Source organism: Hippichthys cyanospilos, chromosome 2 (genome assembly GCF_059441005.1).
Source record: "Hippichthys cyanospilos isolate Australia breed blue-spotted pipefish chromosome 2, RoL_Hcya_1.0, whole genome shotgun sequence".
Classification (NCBI taxonomy): Eukaryota; Metazoa; Chordata; class Actinopteri; order Syngnathiformes; family Syngnathidae; genus Hippichthys; species Hippichthys cyanospilos.
This window is the reverse complement of record NC_142370.1, coordinates 2767871-2789874: the sequence shown is the minus strand read 5'-3', so window position 1 is coordinate 2789874 and position 22004 is coordinate 2767871. Positions and strand designations below refer to the sequence as shown.

The 22004-nt window shown below is 40.2% G+C and overlaps 2 protein-coding genes across 4 annotated transcripts in view; both read right to left on the bottom strand.

Moving 5' to 3' along the window:
• Positions 1-451: 451 nt before the first annotated feature.
• On the bottom strand, positions 452-12642 carry mrgbp (MRG/MORF4L binding protein). 2 transcript variants are annotated; one of them, XM_088408372.1, is made up of 6 exons: positions 12214-12642; positions 7954-8028; positions 5485-5630; positions 3085-3166; positions 2928-3002; positions 452-2863 (listed from the first exon to the last, which is right to left on the bottom strand). In XM_088408372.1, the coding sequence occupies exons 1-6, from the start codon at positions 12278-12280 to the stop codon at positions 2667-2669; spliced, it is 642 nt and encodes a 213-aa protein (XP_088264498.1). In that variant the 5' UTR covers positions 12281-12642; the 3' UTR covers positions 452-2666. The 2 variants fall into 2 exon arrangements, with proteins under 2 accessions (XP_088264498.1, XP_088264500.1); XM_088408374.1 differs by having other exon boundaries at positions 5485-5606.
• Positions 12643-15341: 2699 nt separating this feature from the next.
• hm13 (histocompatibility (minor) 13) overlaps positions 15342-22004 on the bottom strand; it is a 23783-nt gene continuing 17120 nt past the window's right edge. The window contains exons 11-12 of one of the 2 annotated variants that reach the window (XM_088405031.1): positions 21994-22004; positions 15342-17121 (exon numbers count right to left, since the gene is read on the bottom strand). The exon at positions 21994-22004 is cut by the window's right edge and continues 91 nt beyond it. In XM_088405031.1, coding sequence (XP_088261157.1) covers positions 17049-17121; positions 21994-22004 — 84 coding nt within the window. In that variant the 3' untranslated portion in view covers positions 15342-17048. The remainder of the gene's footprint in view (positions 17122-21993) is intronic. The other variant, XM_088405038.1, reaches the window with a different exon arrangement.

Here is a 22004-nt window from a genome sequence, read left to right as displayed (position 1 = left end):
CTTCATATAAGTACCTCGGAGTCCAAATGGACAACATGCTAAAATGGAACGTCCATGTGGACTAGTTTCACAACTAGAAAAGGTTGCATTTTCTCTGAAGGCTTAGATTCTTTGGGGTAAGCATCGGAGTCATGACCACCTTTCACGATGCTGTGCTAGCTAGCATCATAAGGTATGGCATAGGAGCTTGGTTCGGGACTTAGTCTCTCCAGCTCAAAACCAAAATCATAACAAACAGCCATGAAAGTTATTGGAAGTAAAGACTTTCCATCATTACAGAGGATATTTGAGATGTTCAAAATAAGAGATCTTACCCTCAGGTAGACGCTTCAGAATGTGTTGTTGCAAAAGCAACCGATTTAAAAAATGATTTCTCTCTGCTGATTGTTTTACTGATGTTGGAATTTTATTTCTAAATCAACATAAACTCAAGTTAGTTATCTGACTCCAATTTCTTTTTAGAATTCCTTTATTTACAGCCAAGCAATCAACACACAGTTCTTCCATATTGGACATGAGGCATAACTTCTTTGTAAGTTTTGACAGAAACATTCTTAACGTTTTCCAATGCAGTAAAAATGTGTGGAATTTCCGTCAACGAAGAATTATGCAGCGTTCAGATGGAGCGCGAAGAGCATACGGTTTTGTATTGTAGTCAATGGAGTTCGCGCGATGACGCGTCGAGCAACGCGACGGAGGCGATGGAGCGACGCGTGGTGCGTGATTATGAAAATAAAAAAAAATCAATTAAAATTCAATTAAAAAATTGAACTTTTGTCGCGTGTCGCGTCAGCCAATCAGCTTCGGGAACGTTCAAGGTCTCAAGCAGGGGGCAGAAACGAATCATAGCAGCACTGACAGCACTGACGGTATTGGCCACTTGATTGCGACATTCAAACTTTTTTTTTTTTTTGGCAGACGAGTCTTGCCGTGAAAGCGAGGGACGCGCGGTGTAAAAACAGGATAATAAAGGTGCTGTCGGAGAAAATATTGGCTTTGACATATCCTGGAAAAGTGAACGTTCTCAGCAATGCTCTCCTTCCCGGATCCACTGTAAAGTGCACAGCAAGCTCACTCCCCTTGCGTGATACTGTTGCGTGAAAAGTGAACTTCATCTTGACCTCGCGACAAAACGCCTCGCGAAGAGTGTAAACGACGCGCTCCATCTGAATGCAGCATTACGTCATGAGCCATGGGCCAAAGGGAAAGAGAGAAAAATAACTGAGGAGAACAGAGGATTCAACATTTCTTGAACCGAATCATTTGCATTTGTTGCCAATGCGGAACGATTGCCTGAATGTTTGCTCTGTAGCGAGAAGTTGTCAAATAACAAAAAGAGCAATGTGGAAAGATATTTTCAGGGAAGGAATGCTACATTTACAGCAGAGTAGCCAGTTGGTCGCGAGAGAAAATGTGCGATTGCATTACTTAGCAGTTTGTCTGGCACACATCAATTTCCTTTTTTTCCTGCGAGGTCATCATGTGCCTGTTCGGTTGGACAAGACCTCATTGGCTTTCCACAGGCCACCGGGGCACGGTCAGGTCTGCCAGGTCACTGCTGGCCACCAAAAGCCATCTCACAGGTTAGGTTGGGACTTGCCTAGAGTGTGTGTGGCTGGTGTTCCTCCTGGGCACTCTGAATCAGTTTGCAAACTCCCTGTCCTGTGAGGTGCCACCACAAAAGGCTTGGCGTCTCAATCCAAAGCAGCTCATGATGGGGCTTCCTTTTGACAGGATGGATATCGATTGCCTTGCTTCCAAAATCTTGACCCACTGTTCCTCCTGGTTTTCGCTGGTGGAAGCCTCCAGCTACTGTCAGGATGCACAATTGCATCGTTAGCCAAGATGCCCTTTGTACTCCTTTTCTCCTTGACCTCTGTCGCATGTCCAATAGAAGTGCCAACCTCCCTCTTGAAACCAACCAATGAGAGCAGGAATTCTAATCTACTCCCGCCTTCTTCGACCAAGAGGGAAGCTCTCGAAAAACAGACAGACTGTTGGATGGAGGCAGGAGGAGGAGCAAAGACCTCCACCGGACCGTTGGAAATAAATAACTTGCCTAGATTTCTTAGGTTAATATAAAACATTGTTGTATGCACAAAAAACATTATCCTTAATCGTACCATCAGAATTACCGCTTCCACCATACGAATGACCTCATCTGCTCAACCCCCAGCTCGTTCCCTTCAACTGCTTTTGCTTGTCACATCACTCTCTCTCAGATCCACAGTTCTGATAAAGAAATCTCAACACTGTATCTGTATATTTTTTCTAATGAAATGTAACATATGCATGAAATTATTGTAACATTGACTTGAAGAAAATAAAATAAAAAAGGATTATGAATGTGTTTGACATTTATTGATGAGCAAAATCATCGTCAACACATAAAAACAGCAAAGAAATACATTATTCTCTTATCTAGAAGCTAAGGCTCGGCTGGTAAACAAATTTAGCATGCTAGGCACAATGATAAAGTTACAGAAAATCAGGATGTCTTCTGCTGAAAAACAAAAGAACAAACAAAAATAAAAACACTATACTGTTGCTAAGTGTCCATTGTCTATGCACGCAGTGCTACGGTCTTGTAATTCCAGTCAGCTAATAGAACTTTAAAACCAACTGAAATATAAAAGACACACACTACTTTACTCATGTGATGGTGGTCATGTGCGTCTTCGCTTGGCTCCTCCAGGACTGACGGGGTTTGATGATGACAGGAGTTTGTCTGTGCCACGACTCCTCTTCCTCTTCTCTGCTTCCTTCCCACCTGCTCCTCCAACTACTGCTGCAGCATCGCCACCCTTCTCCTTATCACGGCCACTGCTTGTCCGCTCCGTTATCTTTGGCGAGGAGTTACTTCCTGAAAGAAGGTGATGAAAGATTAACTGTATATCAACGAGTGTGTTCCGTCAAACGTCTTGTACCTTCATCGTGCACTGCGGGCTGCTCTTGCTCCGACCCCAGCTCCTCCTTAAGCTCCTCCTCCATACATAGCTTACCTGAAGAGAAGGATGAAGGTTGATAGGCAAAATATTGCAATCACGCAATGAATAAAAGTCAAGTTGACCAATTAGCTCGGACCTTCCTTCACTTCCTGGATAATGTCATCAGGCAGAAAGAAACTCTTCTCAGAGTTTGGAAAAGGCAAAATCTCCGACTCGTGCTGCAAACACATCATGCAGAGCATCAGAAATTTTCACAAAAGGAAAAACGGCTTAAACTTCAGTGGTTCCATTAATTGTAACGGAACAAAAAGGCTAACTTAAAAATAAAGCTTACCGGATAACATACTGTTAGCTTGACTTGTTTTCGCAACATTTCAGCTGGTCTTACTCCCATTTTTATTGTCATCACAAAGTTGCTACCAACATCAACACATTGCATTCCATCCATCCATTATCTTCCGCTTATTTCGGGTCGGGCCGCAGGGCCAGCAGCCTCAGCAGGGGAGTTCAGACTTCCCTCTGGAACAGTAAACCAGCTCTACACCCTTGGCAGGATCCTCGAGGGTGCACGGGAGTTTGCCCATCCAGTCTACATGTTTGTGGACTTGGGAGAAGGCGTTGAGGGGGTCTGGTTAATTAGCATTGCATCGCTGTTTTTTGCGGATGATGTGGTGCTGTTGGCTTTTTCTGGCCCTGACCTCCAACTCTCATTGGAGCGGTTGGCAGCCGAGTGTGAAGCAGCTGGGATGAAGATCAGCACCTCCAGATCCAAAATCATGGTCCTCAGTCTGAAAAGGGTGGCGTACCCTCTCTGGGTTGGGGATGAGGTACTGCCCCAAACGGAGTTCAAGTATCTTGGGGTCTTGTTCACGGAAGAGTAGAATGGATCAGAAATCGACAGGCAGATCGGTGCAGCATCTGCTGTAATGCGGACTCTGTACTGGTCTGTCGTGGTAAAGAAAGAGCTGAGCCGAAAGACGAAGCTCTCTATTTCCCGGTTGATCTTCGTTCCCGCCCTCACCTATGGTCACCAGCAGTGGGTCGTGACCAAAAGAATAAGATCAAGGATCATAGGGTCTTGTTCACGAATGAGGGTAAAATTGAACATGGGTCGAATGGAACAGAGATCGACAGGCAGATTGGTGCAGCATCTGCTATAATGCGGACTCTATACCAGTCTGTCGTGGTAAATAAAGAGCTGAGTCGAAAGGAGACTTTCTCTACTTACCGGTTGATCTATGTTCCTGCCCTCACCTATGGTCACCAGCTGTGGGTTGCGACCAAAAGAATAAAATCCCAGATACAAGCGGCTGAAATGAGTTTCCTCCACAGGGTTTCCGGGCTCCCCTCAGCAATAGGGTGAGAAGCTCAGTCATCCAGGAGGGTCTCAGTGTCAAGCCTCTAATTCTACTCCTCGAGAGTAGCCAGTTGAGGAGGTTCGGGCATCTGGTCACAATACCTCCCGGATGCTTTCCTGGGGTGAGGTGTCCCGGGCAAGTACCACTGGGAGAAATCCCAGGGAACCACCCAGGACACATAGGAGAGAATATGTCTCTCGACTGGCTTCGGAACGCCTAGTATCCCCCTGGAAGAGCTGGATGAAGTGGCCAGGGAGAGGGAAGTCTGGACATTGCAATTCTCATACCATGTTCAATCGCTCTTTAAGACGGCTAAGAAAAAGCGAGTTAATTACTCCATTTTATATATGTTAGGTTGACAGCTAGCATCTAGAATCATGCTGTTCTAATGCAGCTGTGTGTCAGAGACTAAAATTTAATTTAATTTTATCTCATCTTGTGATACATTCACAAACACGAAAAAATGAGTCGCTACGCTCATTCGGTAGGCTTTCGTTCGCCGGGTGTTCTGCTTGTTCACATAGGCGCGCGAGAGGCGGCATGTGAACTTGTTGTGCACTTTACATTGGATCAGGAAAGGAGAGCCGCTGAGAACTTTCACTTTTCTGGGATGTAGCAGAGCCAGTGCTTTTTCCTACAGCATCTTTATTGTTCTTTTTTAAAAAAAATTTTAATTGAGTGTCCCTCGCTTTGTGGCGATACTCGTCCGACAGAAAAAATAGTTTCAATGTCGCAATCAAGTGGCGTATACTGTGCTAAATACTGTGCTGTCAATGCTGCACTATTGCTATCTTGGCACAGTAATGCTGCACATACCAGTTATGGCCAAAATTTTGTAACTTCTTGTGACAGGCAAAATTAGCGGAATTTCATGTGGTGTCTCTTGTTACTACATGCACGTCACCCGGTGCTCCTTCGCGCGAACTACATAGACTACAACACAAAACTGTCTGCTTTTTCGACTCGTTTGCACTTGGTGTGAACACAGCATTAGAAAGAATAATCTATTAAATCTGTTGCAAGTACTACCGAGACCAGTGATGGAGACGCTCAATAGTAATATCCCTGTCAACAACTGCTCAAGTAAAATTAAAAGCTTAGCTATGCTTAGGTTTCTTTCAAGTAGCAGTGTTTGTGTGTGTTTGTGATTATGCATTTGTGGACCACCAGTAACTCACCAACGCTTGCATGTCATACATGCTTCCCAGATGATCCCAAATGACAGAAGAGGAGATCTGGCGCCCGATGTTTTGACTAAACTTGTCTCGAATGCAGATCATGTGGAAATGACGGTTCACTCCTGCACACAACGCACACACTATTACTACCAAGCAGAAGGCATTGGTAAATGCAGAGGTGGGCAACTTACATTTTTTTTGCTGAACTGACATTGGTCAGAACCCCGCCCCCTTTCCGTCATCGTTTTTTTCAAGCCATTCAAAATTGTAATCAAGGTTCGTCTGTCCGCAGGTGTATTTCTGCCCAACTTTCCACCACTAGAGGGTGACATTTGACTTTTTCTCTGGTCCATCAATCATCAGGAGCTGTTCTACTTCTGTCTGTACTTTTACTAATTCTTTTTTTTTGTATTTTTTAGTTTTTGTACTTACACTCAAAGGAAACACCTTGTCTGTGGTTCTATAGTAATACTACAATTCAAACAGGGGTTTAACCCGAGGCTATAATACACCATCATGTTTAAGCAGGGGATGAGAGTACAATTAGCAATCATGTTCACTGATTGGCATTATCAAGTTATAAATGACACTGAAATGGTGGATGTCGGTTCTCATTTATAACATTTATATTTATAACCTCCACAGTCAGCCGGAAGTCTCCCATACTATAAATGGCAGTAAATGGAGCCTACAGCGTACAAACAATACAACTCCAGAACAGAGGTAGCGAATCCTCGTAGATTCAAACGATTCAATTCTTCCAAGCTTTTTTTTTTGACTTCTCATCTCCCCCCAGCATGTGTGCTCGCCAGGAGTTGTTTACTGTATTGAGGTCACCGTAGTCCTGTTAAGCCGGATCCTAAAGGTGTTTGTACCGGCGAATTTGCTATAGTGAAAAGCCCCGTTGTGAAACATTTCTGACTGTAGACATAATTTCTTTGTAGAGGAGTTCGGCTGTACGAATGAACAGTGTCACATATATGCTGTTCAAAGCCATTATTGGTTTGCTGCCCAAACACGGTTCTCGCCACAGTTCTGTGGAAAGTCTACTGAAGGCACTATTTTGGTCATTTCGCATTTGGGATTAGCATGCTTAGCGACTCCTTAGCGGACTGCTTAGAGGACTTTGGTGGAAAGGGTACTTATTTGTTACCATAAAAGAGAGAATTACCATTACATAGATTTTTTGCAGCTGCAGCACACAGATTTAAATATAACGGCCATTCCATTTCCTATGACCTGATGGAGCGCAAGAATGGTTTTGGGACGGTAAAAGGTGAAATTTAAAATTCAATAAAGTCAACAATGGGGTCGAATTTGTAGGGATTTTTGCGCTTTGATTTTTATACTTAGTCAATATCACACTGCCTATAAAATCAGCACGTAAAAATATTATAATTTGGAATAATATATAATATCTGTATTGTGATTCATTTTAAAAAGAGAACTGAAAAGAAAAGAAAAGAAAAGCTGTTGAAATTAAGTGTTGGAGAAATGGCGGTGAGAGTGTTCCTGCTCTGGGTGGTGAGGAGGACTACAGTTTTGTGCTTCCTCATCTGTATGAAGACATGTGCCCCGTGGACCCGGATTTGCCTTCACATAATGATGCAGTGGAAAAGCCCGGCAGGAGGTTCCATAGTTCATGTTTTGTGGTGGCAAATGTGGAATCAAAAGGAGTGAATTGTTGGAGAAATACATTAGCCACTTCTTTAATCATTTCAATTAATCGATGGTATGTCAATCAATAATAACATGTTAATCGATGTTATGGTAATCAATAACAACTAGTCAACTTAATCATGTGTTAATCAATCACGCCTTTCACATATGTTAGTCATTTGTTATTGATCTATTGATATGATTTATTGTGTTTGTTGATTCATATGGTGATTATACATTTGACACCTTTTAAGACCATTAGACTTGTGGTAGTTACATGTTTCATATATTTCATATACGTTATGGGTTGTGTTAGTAATAAAGGTTGTCGAGGTCTTTTCAGAGGGCAGTCATCACCAGCGCTGTTGAGAAACAGCCTCACATCCAGTGCCCAGAGCCACCTGAAGACTCCTCTGAAAGAGGAAGCCATTTGAGGAAGTGCTGTGGACCAGAGTGTTCGATTTACTGGAACATGTTGCTGCTTATTATGTTGTGCCACACTTAAAAGCGCTTATCTTTCACAAATGTGTATTTCAAAGCTTTGGGTTCCGGCAACACATATCGCTCCCCCATGCATTTTTACCTTTTAGGGTTGGAACCTTCATGTAACCTAGGGACCTCTAAGATAATAAAGTGAGGGGATGAGAGGGAAGGACCTCAGAACACGGCAGCACTGCAGCTTCTGTGGTCCTGACTCGTGCTCCTCATGCATGAGCTGATACTTGCCTTCACTCTTTCTTTGTGAACAACTGAATTCTACAAGTGTCTATTTGGTGAACCTAACATTAAGCTACAAGTGTTTAGTCTCACCAACAGGCTTGTGTCCAATCATGGCGTGGAAGAGGCACACCTCCACCTCATGGCTCCAAACCACCGACTCCTCACCTAAGGGTAGACAGTGTCAAAATTATTTGCACGCATGTTTTTCAGATGCATAAACAAACTCAGTTTCTACGTGTTTGTGGCACTCACAAAAAATGTGAAATTTGCATTTTTTCGTGCACATTTATCATGATTTATTTGTGGGTTTGTACTCTGGTAACTAATTATTAAATGTGAATTTGTAGATCAGTTTTGACACAAACGTCATGCTGTTTTGTCAAGAGATCAGCGAGAGAGGTCATACTTGCACTGATTTGCACCTGTTTTTCAGGTCCCTAAACATTTTTTTGCGATTTGCACGTGTTTTTGAGATTTATAAATACATGCGAGATTTGCATGTGTTTTCATTTTTGTGCAATTATTTGTCATGACTTATCATTTGTGGGTATTCTGGTTGTGAAATGTCAATTCTGCGTATGCAGATCAGCAGACAAATGAATTTTTGACAACAAAAGTTACACTCTGTCCCACCAAATTCAATGCTCAAGATCGATCAAGAGAACAATCGCCACTTTCCTGTATGCATCAAAGGTTTTTCTTACAGAAACTTCAAAAAATGAACCAATTTTTGAAGTGTTGGCCCAGACGGTTTTGTTTCAAGTTCACAAAAGCTTAATTTGGCCATCACTAAAAATGTACATATAGTGCATTATCCTTAACATTGAAGTTATGAGCTGCTTTTAACTCTGTATTGCACACTAGTGGCATCCGTCATCTTTGTTCTATTGTTATCACCTGCACAGGTGGAGGACTAGCAGCTAGATCACTTTCTCCATGAATTGCTTAATGTGATGTCATCTCAATTCGCATATTGTGCTTTTACCAAAGTCAATCCACGGAAGAGATTTGTAGTCATAGCAACAGGTGGCAATCCACAGGAAAGGTTTGTGCAAAGACGTGGTCATGTGTAGTGAAGCTTCATCGTCGTAGAAGTGAAGGTTGTATTTTGAAAAGAGTTGTACTCACAGGTTTTAGATTGTTAGTCAAAAGAATTCAAACCTACAAACATTTGATTCATTGTCACAAAAAATAATTCACTCAAAATTTGATTCATATTTACAAGAAACATGACAAACACAAAGTATTACTGCAACTGATCTGAATTGTTAATCACACGTACATCTTTTTGACAGCGAGCTTACTTTATTGAGGCATTATTGTAGCAAAGTATTTAAAAATTAGTGTTTCACTCCACAAATATGTAAAAAGAACCCGTAACCTCAGTCAGAACTGCGAATCCTCAAATGCACAGTTGATGTCACCGTGTAACAAGAATGAAAAAATATACAGCTGGAGTCACAGATGTGCAACGAGAATCCACAAATGGCAAATGAGTTACACATGTGAGGTAAATCTGCAAATGTGTACGTTGATCTGTTTGTGTGAACACATGGTTGAATATGTGCATACATCTATAATTACGGTGATCTGTAAACACTGAAACACCTCCTGATTCACTGCATTCTTACATTAGAATTTTGCGAGTTCTGCCGTACAGAGTTACAAATGTGTGCAATGATTTGGAAATGTATTCTCAAAGACAAATGTGTGGATCCTAGTAACTCATTTAGACCAACTATAGGCCCACAAAAACCTCCCAAACAGGTTGCTGTCTTATTTTCAAACGGTCTCCTGGAGATTGAATGTACTTACACGCCAGACAAATCCAATGATGGATGTGACAGACAAGGGGATTTCAAAGAGATGCTGAATACACTCTGTCTGAAATGAACTTTGAATGGTCTGTGTGTTCTTTGAGTATTTTAGGTTGATCGTGTGAATTAAACTCTTGAACATGTACCATGTAAACCTTGAGGCTTCAGTTAAATAGCTGAATTAACATTTCCTTTTCAGTTTATCTTTACATGGTTTCCAATTTAAAGTCTGTTAAATAATTTGGTACTTACTCATGGGTCAATAGATGACGCATTCTTGCTTCTTTTATTGAAAAACAAACATCGTTGATCGCCTGGTCAACAAAACTGTATCCAATTAATTTTTAGTGGCACTTTAACGTTCCTTGTTGGTCTGAATGAGTAATTACAGAGCCACAATCGCGACTCCAAATACACATTTGCAAATCTCTCCACGCATTTGTGACTCTTGTGCAGTAGGATTATTGCAAAAGTCGCAGTTAATAATAGTTATACGATGGGAAACTAAATTAAAAAACTGTGAAAGACTTTTAACATTTCACTAAACAAAATAACAACAAAGACGCAACAAATAAACATTTGACAAAACAAATTACCAACACACCTTGCCATTTCAGTAAAGAACTTACCAAAAGCCCAAACACATTACCATTTTAGGAAACACATTATCAAAAGCCAAAGCGCAAAACGATTAAGACAAACCGGAAAAAGTATGGACCATAATGATGATTGACATAGACCGGAAGTAATGTCAGAAGATTGCGCGACGCTTTGAGCATCTGGATACAGGGCTCTGCTTCTGTATTTTATATGTAGCTATTCTAGCTCCATGCTCCTCAAAAGTTGATTTTAGGCCACCACATTTGGGGGGGCCTGTAACGCAGTAAGAGCTGGCTCTTTTTGTGGCAGTGGCATGCTTGTGGCAGATGCCACAAGGCATTTCCTTGTTCCCCCTGAGGCTTCACCTCCATGTTTTTCTTTTACGTGTTAGACTTGCAATGTATAGTTGTTGGTTTGTATTGTTGCTTTTATTTCACCCATTACTCTGTGGATTCCTCATTCATCGTTGCATTTTCCTCGTTCTTTAACGTGCAATGGGGTGCGAAGAACGAGGATCAGGGAAACTACACTACAGGCTAATCGAGGGACAGGTGGGTGTAGCCTTTGATGAAGTCTTGTTGAAGCATTAAAGCAGTGTAACAGATGGGACTTCAAATTAAAGAACTTTAGTTCATATTTGTGTCATCTCCATTATTTCAGTTTTGTTGATTTCAAAGTGAGTGTCTCATTACATCCGAACCCCCAAAAAGATATACAGTAATCCCTCCTACTTCGCGGTCTCAGATGTCCCGGTCTCAGTATCTCGCGGGTTTTTCCAGGAAAAATTAAAAAAATATTTCAAAATAAAAAAAAATAATTTAAAAAATGCGCAAAAATGGAAAAAATTGAAGAAAAAAAAAAAAGGAAAAATAGGAAAAGTACATTAAACAGTACTGTATTCATCAAATAACTAAGTAATATTAGTTAATAACTATGTTAGGAATTCTTCAAGCGTTAAGAGTTTGGGAAGTTTTTATCTTATTTTGAAATGCGTGCTTTTAATTTGTAGGGTCACGTTGCATTTCAGTTTCCTATTTTACGTTCTCTGTGCGTCATTCGGCTCGTTACTGTAGTGAATGACAACGTAAGCTCATATTTTTAATTTATTATCATTTATGTTGATAACGCACACTACTGCCTATGTTTAGTAAGCGATGAGTGTTTATTCTGTTTATGTGTTCGTTTGTGTAGATGTTGCACTTTATAGTTAGTAGTTGTTGTTAGTTGTTGCTAACCCGCTAATGACGGCTAAATATACAGTAAATTCATAAATTAAAGTTCGGCAAGTGTTTATATGTTAGTTGACTGACTTTAACGTTGTTGATTTATTATTCAACAGATACTACATGATACGCCATACATGAGCCAAAATAAATGTTCAACATGATGACTTGTGTACTCTTTCACCGGAGTCTTGGGGCAGATAACCAATCCTGAGAACAAATTCTCAACAAACTAAGTAAGATTAGTTATTTAATGAATACACAATAACGTTATTAAGGATAATGTAATGTTAAATAATAGGAGAAAATAAATAAAATACGCAAAAAATACAAAAAAAAAGGATTGTTGTTGGTTACTGCGGCTATATTGGGGCGTACATAGAAATCTAGGAACTGATACCCGACTTCGCGAACCGCGAAGTAGGGGGATCACTGTATCGCCTCCATGTGTGGTAGTAGCTGTCATGCTTTTACTCTGAAAGACGTAACAGGATGAGCGCCAGACCGGATGTTGTTATGCTGATGTGGGCGAATTTGACAGTAGTGAACAAGTGCACTACTACTTCACGTAAACTGTTCGATATAAAACGTAGCTTGCTTTAAACCGACTGCATTTCATTTACCCACGATACGACACTATGAACACCTAGGGGCCAGTGTATGTTATGCCCGCAAAAACAAATTTGACACAAATCTCTTTCCATACTCACCGGGTATCAGGGCTGCGTCCGGGGGTTTTTCGTCAGCCTGGTTTTGTGTCACGTCAGCCTCCCCCATGGTCGAGAAAACAGAAGGTAAAAGACCCGGTAATAGGCTAGTTCTGTCGGGGGTTCAGTTCACGCCTCACCGAAAGAACAATAATAGCACTAGTTTTAGCCTCAATTTCTATAGCCACACTACACCCTACGGTCTTCATGGAAGTACTGTATACACGTCGCTCATAGGCGTTGTCCAATGCCATAGGCTGGGTTCTTAAGATAATTATCAGGCTGGGTCACAAAAAATCCTCGAATGCTCTTCCTTAAGTAGCCTTCGTAGACCGCATGAACATTGGCGAATTTGGACGAGCGTTGCCGTACACAAATTAACATTCTGCGGTCTTCCGAGCACCTAAGATGGCGACCACGTGGCGTCATTCACACGCGACAAATATGGCAAGTGAGTGTGGTCATACCGAACCGCGTGTTTAAAACAGCACCCGACATGTTTAGAAGGCAAAACAGATAGAAATCTGGCATTACTCAAATGATCTCAGACACACAACCTGGATTTATAAAAGGACGGTCATTTACGATTTGGCACTTTATTAATTGGAATATAATTATCAAATTGAGGATGAGGGGTTTATTTTATTTCTGGATTTTTTCAAAGCATTTGACACAAGTGAACATAACTTTATATTTGGGACATTAGAATTATTTGTTTTGGTAATAAATAAACAAAAACATAATTATAAATTTATCAGGACATAAACAGTACAGTCATTCTACCGCTGGGTACATTATGGGGTCAGAAATATAGCAATCGTATTCACATATGCATATTTCATTCCACAAATGTGTAACGACAGTCACGAATGTGCAACGAAATCCACAAAAGTGCAACGAGAACCACAAATGAGTGACTGAAGTCACAAAAGTGTAACTGGATTTACAAATGCGCAACAAAAATCCACTAATACACAACAACAACAAAAAATCACAATTACATAACGAGTCATAAATGCGCAACAGAAACACACTTAAAATCCACAAATGTTCGGCTGAAGTCACACATGCGTAATGACAGTCAAAAAGTGTATGTTGATTCTTGTATGAAAACACAGTTGAATGGAATGCGTATATAGCTCTGTAATTAGGCGAGCTGCGACCACTTGGCCTCTGGATTGTACATGTGACTTCTGCTACAGTCCTGCGGCAGCCCCGTATCAAATGAGATTGCTTACTGTGTTCACTGGACGAGCAAACGAGGTTGCATTACATCGACTTTGGCTTATGTCATTAAAGTACAAAAACTAACAAGGTAGTTCTGTCAAATGATACGATACAGTAATAATATTACTAAAAGTAAAGTCCACCTTCTCCTGCCCAAGTCCGTGTTGACGCACTCTCGTTTGCCCTTTCCAGCGAGATGTTGAGCGAGGGAGGCAGGGCTATCAGGAGCGAGCAAAAAGGAATTTTGATCGAGCAACTTCTTCTGTGCTCCAAATCCTTCGGCGCTCGTTCAAGCGCTCATCATTGCGCGCTCAATACTTTTTTTTCGCGCGCTTGCAATTGTGGCACAAATAAACGCCATACGACTCCAGCCAATCCAGGAGCACAAGTGTTCGCAAATCGCCTAAATTGCAGAGCTGTGTACGCTTTCAACTATGTGTTTATTTACAAAATTTAACGTACTCATTTTGACTTTGATAACGCATTTGTGACTTCAGCCGCGCATTTTTGGATTTTTATTGCATATTTGTGGATTTCTTTTGCGCATTTATGACCCGTTACACATTTGTGATTTCTGTTGCGCATTTGTGAATCTCGTTAAGCTTTTGTGACTTCTGTCAGCCATTTGTGGTTCTCGTTGCACATGCGTGACTGGTTACATATTTCTGGATTGAAATACCCATTTGTGAATTGAAATACACATTTGTGAATACTTTTACTACAATTGTTGGTTAAATGTTTCAAATTCTCAATTATCAAAGGTATAAAAGAAGGATGCCCTAAATCTCCCTTACTTTTTATTGCAGCAGCAGAAATATCAATTCTTATTTAAACTACAAACTATGAAAAACCGACAGTGCTTGGCAGACGGCTGGTTATTAGCCAACTTGCTGATTATATGACAATTTTTATGAAAAAAAATGACCAAATCCCTGAAACTTTCAACACAATTTTTTTTTCAAAGGCGTGTGGAATAAAATTGCACCTTAAAAAAGTAAGAGAAAGAAAAAATCTTTTCCCTATCCATGATACTATCCTGAACTAATTTCATTAGTTTTCATAAAGAATTATGTTAACACTTTAAATCTTAAAAATTTATGAATAAAATCGATGTAAAAATGTGTGGGTTGGTGGAGGACCTTAGCATTTTCGACAACCCCTAGCCCCCCGGCCCTTATTTGAATATTTTTGTTCAGCTTTCTAATTCCATTGATTTATTTTAATGTGGCTTGTTTGTATCGTTTCTTCATTTATTCTTTGTACACTTTAGACTTGGCTACTTGGCATACTACATTCAACACCATGCCAACATGTTCTGTATATTTGTTTGAAGTTGGAAACAAAAGCCGTTATATTTTGTTCTTAAATGTTTAGAAGGCTTTTTTTTAAAAAATGTTTTACGCCAAGCGGCAATTGACGTTCAATTCAAAGGCAGACAACGTTTGGAATGCTGGTTTTTACACCCGACGGGGACCAGTATTCAATATAAAACGCTGCTTAGAACAGCTTTTAAAATTGTTTTCTTTTTTATATACAGGGTCATTGACTCACAACATGGATTCATTCTTAAGACGCGGTGTAAACCAAATTTTAGTGTAAGTCAGAACACCATACAAATAACTAAAAAAAAAATAATAAAATAGATTACTCAATTCACACTGTATTGTAAAGTATCATATTATTGTTCTGCCCCTTTTTACTCCTGTTTCGTGGGATAAACTTTGTTCTTGCATCACATTTTATTTTGTAAAGGGACGTGTCGTGTCAGTCAGGACGCGCACCCACAGCAAAGGTACACACATTGTCGAGGCAGACGCACAATGGAGAAGACATTCACCAGACCAAATCTCTTACCTCGATTTCTCTTATAAAATGGTATTTAAAGTGTAAACTCTCCATTGTAATCATGTACAGATTTAACTTTAATTCAACGCTAATATGACCACAGCTGCGCGAGACTTCAAAGGAAAGGGGGAACTGTTCACTTACTGTACAGTGTATAAGGTATAATAATTTAAGATTTAAGCAAATATGTGTACTGAAGTAGTGCGATGTCAGTGGCAGGTGCCTTTATAGTCATCTCGTCTGTCTGGCATGCAAGAAACCTTCACAGCATGTCTCGCTGCAATATACGTAGTACAGTACTGTAATTAAAAAAAAATCTCAAAAGTTGTGAATCTGCGTAATGAAAAAAAATCCAGCGCAATGAATCTGTGATGTTCGAACCACGAAGTAGCGAGGGTTCACTATTTCCATTTTATGTATTATCTGAGTTGGATATTTTATTTTGAAAAACCCAATATTCTGAAAACTGACCAGATATCCTGGTTTGAGTTACTTGCACGCCATGACTTTACGCACATTTTCTTTGGGAAGGGGAAGGTCCAGTGAAGAGACACAAGAACAGGCTAAAACTTTGATGAAAAAGAAAGCGTTTAACAGGCAATACCAGGAGTTCTACTTGAATTAATGATTTATCATGGTAAGTATATTGTGCGACACTTTCCAGTCATAAAAGACCCACAATTGGGCAAGTAATGGATCTGGAACATATTTGTTAACAGGCGAATCTAGCATGTCTGTTAAATAGATGATCAACTGACTACAATTTACAGTAAATTAATGAACGTCAGTAGGTAAGGCACACAAATATGTGAGTCCTCAAAGTTCTGCTTAATGATACACGAGCAAGCCCCACCCCCCCACAAAAAAAAAATCACATGCAGTCCTCACCCAAAGTGAGCTGTACAACACGCAAGATACATTTTCACATATTTTTCTAATTAACATTAAGTTAGAAAAGGAAGATGTGGCAAATGAAGCATAAACAGAAAATGTAAAACTTGAGGAAAATCAAGCAGACAATGAGAGCCAATGCAACATTCCAAATCATACACACTTCACTTTCCTAACCAATTGGAGCATAAGCCACCAAACGACACAAAAACATGTCTCTGAAATTAGTTTTTAATGTGAAATATTCATGTAACCTCTGAACTCTTATCTCAGAGTATACTGCCCAATTATAACTAATATAATCCTTAAAAAAACAAACAAACGTGAAGATATTCAACCTTGAATATGTCATCAACAAGAGCACAGATGAGGGCAAGGGTTTCATTATCAAAATTAAAGATTTTACACAAATTGCCAGAACAGCCCTTTGAAAGCAATTTTGTAATTACGTGACAATATTGTGGTTGGGAGCCGGTTCAACCAAGCCTTTATTTAGTAACGATAATTACTATAGTCAAAGGTGTAAAAGGCACACATCACAACTGTGTATGAATGCTGTGTATCACCACTCTCGAACCACTAAAAAGATGTTTTAAATTCTGATTTAATTTTCTAACTCAAATTTATTAAAAGTAATTTTCCTCGCCTCTACCCAGCATGTCATGATGACAATCACTTGTGAAAGGCCCGTGGCCCCATCTGCTCATTCTTGCAGTTTATTGGCGGAAGAGGGTTCCTGGATTCCGAACCCTTGCAGACAATAAAGGTGCAGAATTGACAAGTCATACTGTGGGAAATGTGGGAGGAGGGGAGGATGTCGTGAGCAGAGCCTGGCAAAATGTGGGTGTTTGTGAGGGAAGGGTTGTCAGAGAATGCTATTGGTCCTTCTTCAGTAATTCTGATGAGGTATCTTTAGCTAGCGCCTCTTCCCCAAATGACTCTTCGTACCTGTAGAAAAACAGATGACGATGACTGACAGGAAAGAGACATTAGCGATAGCAGTCTCATTGCAAAAGGCTAAAACAAAAGTTATATATCAGGACAGCCCGCCTACATGGCGGGTGCTTGTAAGCAACGTCAGTGGGAGGATTCTGACATTGTAGATACAGCGTTCATGGTGGCAGCGAGGCTTGCAGGTGAACCGCTGGTGCTTGGGAAGGAGGTGAGCCTGGGCGAGGCTGGAAAGACATCCTCGGATGACTGATAGCTAAGGACCCCAAGGGGAAGGGAGGGCAAGAGAAAAAAAGAAGGCGCCAGGAAGTAGGATTAAAAATAAGTTTTACCCTTTATAAATTGTTACTGGAAGCATCTCGTGAAAATGGATATCATAAAGTGGCATGTTATTGTGTGATGCCGCTGCTAGCGTTTAGTGCAGGCGAATGCTGGGTATTATGTATATAAAATGTATTGTGATATATTGCAAAACAGCAAAGACATATTGTGATATATTGAGTAATGTTTATTTTAAAAATAAGTTTTACCCTTTAGAAATTGTTCCCGGAAGCATCTTGTGAAAATGGCTATCATAAAGTGGCATGTTATTGTGTGATGCCCGTTGTGTGATGTCTAAAACACTTATTGCTCAAGAGTTTAAAAAAAAAAAAAAAAACTTGTTGAAAACGAACATAAATAGTTGTGATTTGTTCGGCAACTTAATAAAATAAAATAGATTCATAGTTCTTCCGTATTGGTGCGTGATGATGCTTGTAGTTGTCACCTCAGTCCCAGAAGCACATTACTGGTCCATACATATGTTTAAAAGTTTTTGGATATCATCAGGTCGCGCTGTTCACATGAATTCTAAGAGTTCCGAGCTACCCTGCGTCATCAAAGCACGAGTCACAGCTGGCTCGTTCCAGGGCCGAAGCTAGGCCCCTGGATATACTCAGAGCCCCCCATCCTTCCTTGCTCATTAATGACAAAATTTGAGCTATATGATATAAGTCACTTTGGGAGCGTCATCAGATTTGCACACGGCGACTCACTATGTGCATGTCTGAAGTTGCTCACCTTGGTCCAAAGCCTGCTCAGGAAGTTTGTGCGAATGCTCAGACACATTGAAAATTAGAGGGAACATTGGTGAGAATACTCTTTCAAATGGGACAGATGAGTCACAAATACAGAGGTAGCACTTGGCCACACATGCCAGCACAGGATACTGGTGAGAGTGGTCTTCACCATAAATGAAACATATCCATGACATCACTTGCTTTCACTTCTAACGAACCAGGCTGAATTAAATGTTGTTTTGTGGTTCTGACATCACTTTTTCTTGACCAAAATACAGTGGGCCTCCGGTTTACGAACCCCCTGTTTTACGTATTTTTCATCTTACGACGTGGACTGCGGCGTTTTTTTGTCCCCCTCTTACGCAAAAACCTTTCGTCTTACGAACCATCCAACATGCCCGTCAGTGTGTCCGCACTATTTTTTTCGCTTTGCTGTATCAACAAAAACAACTTTTCTCGTATGTCACAGAAATGCCGATATGCTATTGGTCGATTAAGGCAGTCACGGAGATGCCGATATGCTATTGGCCGAATGCCCTCATCTTGCTTAATTGCACGAGCTGGTCGGTGTGTTGTGAAGACTTTGCAAACTTTTATCTGTTAGACATGGCTTCTAAAATTGCAAGTGGTGGTAAAGGAAGAAGTAAGAGGATGATGACAATAGTAACGAAGCAGGAGATAGTATAAATTAAACGGAGGTGCACACATAGTTAACCTTGCTAGTGAGTATGGCCGTAACCGCTCGACAATCGGTACAATTCTCAAGAACAAGGAAGCTATTATAGCAAGTAAGTCTTTAAAGGGCATGACTTTCCTTGCCAGTCGACGGACCTCGGTCAACAACAAAATGGAGAGGCTTCTTCTATTATGGATTAAAGAGAAGGAATTCGCCGGTGATACGTTCTTATTTGAGAAAAGTTCTCATTTGAGAAAAAAAATTCTGCGGGTTTATCTCTGCTCCCCTCCGCCTCCACCCACCAACAGCTCAAGTCACGTCGCCCCAAAGGTAAATGTCATTTTTCCTTTGTATATTTATGTTATTTAACTGTACAGTAGATTGTTACAAATTTTTAATATGTGTATAAAGTCGTGATGTTTTTTCCTAAGGTTTTTGCACGCGTTGAACGCATTCACTAATTAACATAGGTTTGGATTGCCCGTCATATGGCGAATTCGAGTTACGAGCCTAGCCGCTGAACGGATTAAGGTCGTAAGACGGGGGCCCACTGTATATGGAAAGAATTTTTTGATCACAGTATATATTTAACAAAAAAAAATAAAAAATATAAGTTGGTATTTGCGACTTTTTGATGTTTTTTGTGATATCAAAGGAAAAGCAAAAAAAAAAAAAAAAAAAAAAAAACACTAGGGAGGCTAAAATATTTGTGCAGAATGTCAAAACATGACGACTTTTAATATGCCAGGCAGTCATCCCTTCTAGATGCTTGCAAACGCGAGGTTGAGATGTACACCCTATAGGTGCCAAATTTAGCCCATGTCGGGTTTCCATTCAAAATTTTGACTGGCTTAGCCTGGACACCTGTAATGCAAAAGTCTTCAAAAGTCATAATACTCTAATTATGACATAATGAATATTCCTATTTTTATATTTCAATAATATAAATATATAAATATACAGCGTAATTACTTTTATTATTATTGCAATCTCAGGACCCATTCAGATTTGAATTGAGCAGTAAAATGCAAAATAAATATGGTATTTTAAGCACTCAGACGCAATCCAGTCTTTAGCATGCCGCCATTTTGACTGTGACACCGACCAATAGCAGACCCGCATTTAGTGACTATGACTTAGGGAGTCGTGATGCTGACCAATAGCAAAACAGAATTCTAGCGACGTAAGTAATGACGCGCGTATAGACGTACAAGCGTGGAGCGACTCCCAGTCACGAACGCACACAGACCGTCATGTTTGAGAGGAGAAGTTGTCATAAGGCGAAAAAAATGGTGTAGAGGGGACAAAAAAAAAAAAAAAAACAGTCGCGGTCCACGTCGTAAGGTGAAAATAACGTACGGCAGGGACGTCGTGAACCAGGGGTCCGCTGTATTTATATTTGCATAGTAAATATCTATTTTTGTTACAGTTTGCTCCGTAAAAAGAAAGCATTTTGACAAACATGATACAAGCCTTAATGTTCTTTAATAACAGAACAGAGAGAGATAGAGAGAGAGAAAGAGAGAGAGAGAGAGAGAGAATTAACTTTTTTATTTCTCCTGATAGATTCTTTCATTTTTACTTTTTGCCACTCGTAAGCTTTGTGTTCTGTGTTTTTATTTTTGGACACGATGGAAGTGGAGGTGGATCTCCACTAGTGCAACACCTGCACATGGTCTAAGCATGGAGAGACATACATTGCTTTGACTCCAATCTTGTTAGAAAGATGAGTCTGCATCAAGTGATTGTCTCTGGCCCTCTGCCTGCAAGAAATTATGACTGGTTTAGCAGATCATTCTCACTTAACAGGAGACTGGCTAGTATTTTTAGAGATCAGAGATTCTGGTTTGGGGATAGATGGCCTTCTTTCTGGGGCTGGCCCAGCCTACAGAGGGTGGATGGCCTTCTCCTTACTTCACCCACTCTTGATACATACAGTAGATTAGCGTTTGAGCCTTCCTTGCCTTCCCACACTCGACCATTTAGAGTAACAGGCTAGAGCTAACTAGGACTATGCTAAACAATTACAACACACAAAGCACTTTTTGCATGTTAGAGCATGGCAATCCACACACTGTTCCATAATCTATTGCTGAATTCCCTATAGACATCATTTGTACAGAGGTGACGCTATGTAAGGGATTTAACCATTCCTCCTCAATCAGTCCACTTAGTGACACAATACTCATCCCTATTACTCGCGCTCACATGCCTATAAATAGCTTCCAGATTCTTACATTACCATCCCGTTGAGTCTATAATATCCTGAAAAACAATTTGGGACCCAGGCATCACGGTCCTACTAATTGTATTGAACTGTATTGTGTGATATCAGCTTACTCAGTTGAAATTTGGCTTTGTGAATACTTTCCTCAAAAGCCTTGCTTGTAAATGGCCTTTATAAGAGATCTCACACTTCACATAATAGCTGTTTGTGAGACCTGGTTAAAACTGAACAAACTTTTACCATTAAATTTTATGCCTCTCCTCCGAGCTTGGTGAGTTCACATGTTGCATGTCTTACAAGAAGGTCGGGGGTGTGTGCTCTCAATTCAAAATCTGCTGTCAGACTTAGCCCGAGCTCCAACCACACGCTTAAAGAGATATTATGTTCCCATTGTGATCCACCTCCTCCCTGGCATATTAATATGTAGTCATCTACGGTCCCCCTGGTCCCTTTAAAAAAAAAAAAAAAAAAAAAAAAAAAAAAAGACAAATTCCCTTTCCCCGTCCGAACCACTTATCGTAGTGTTTCAGGCAAGAATGAATACATGTGGTTTCACGCAGATAATAGATGCAGAGACGCATAGGATAGATAATGTTCTAGATTTGGTACTTAGCAACTTCAAATATTGCAATAATACCATAAACTAGTGCTATAAGTAATCATTGTCTTATTAAATTAGAAGTCTTAGCTCATTGTTGTTGTTTTAACACATGGTGACAGCCACAACATTAGCATGTCAACCACTGCTGCACTTTAGTTATTAACTCTGGCAATTGTTCTTTTTCATTTTGTATTGGTTCAATTGATTAACTCACAATTTTTTTTTAAATTGTCCAATTGGGCCCTCTACACATCTAACTGGCCATTTTTTCTTTTTCATTTTGTATTGGTTCAATTGATTAACTCACAAATTATTTTT

What these genes read in the sequence shown, in the direction of transcription:
- mrgbp (XM_088408372.1), bottom strand. Translation starts at nt 12,280, where the DNA reads ATGGGGGAGGCTGACGTGACACAAAACCAGGCTGACGAAAAACCCCCG. An exon ending in TATCCAGGAAGTGAAGGAAG is followed by an intron (nt 3,003 to 3,084) that starts GTCCGAGCTAAT and finishes CCTTCTCTTCAG; the next exon opens with GTAAGCTATGTATGGAGGAG. An exon ending in GCCCGCAGTGCACGATGAAG is followed by an intron (nt 2,864 to 2,927) that starts GTACAAGACGTT and finishes ACCTTCTTTCAG; the next exon opens with GAAGTAACTCCTCGCCAAAG.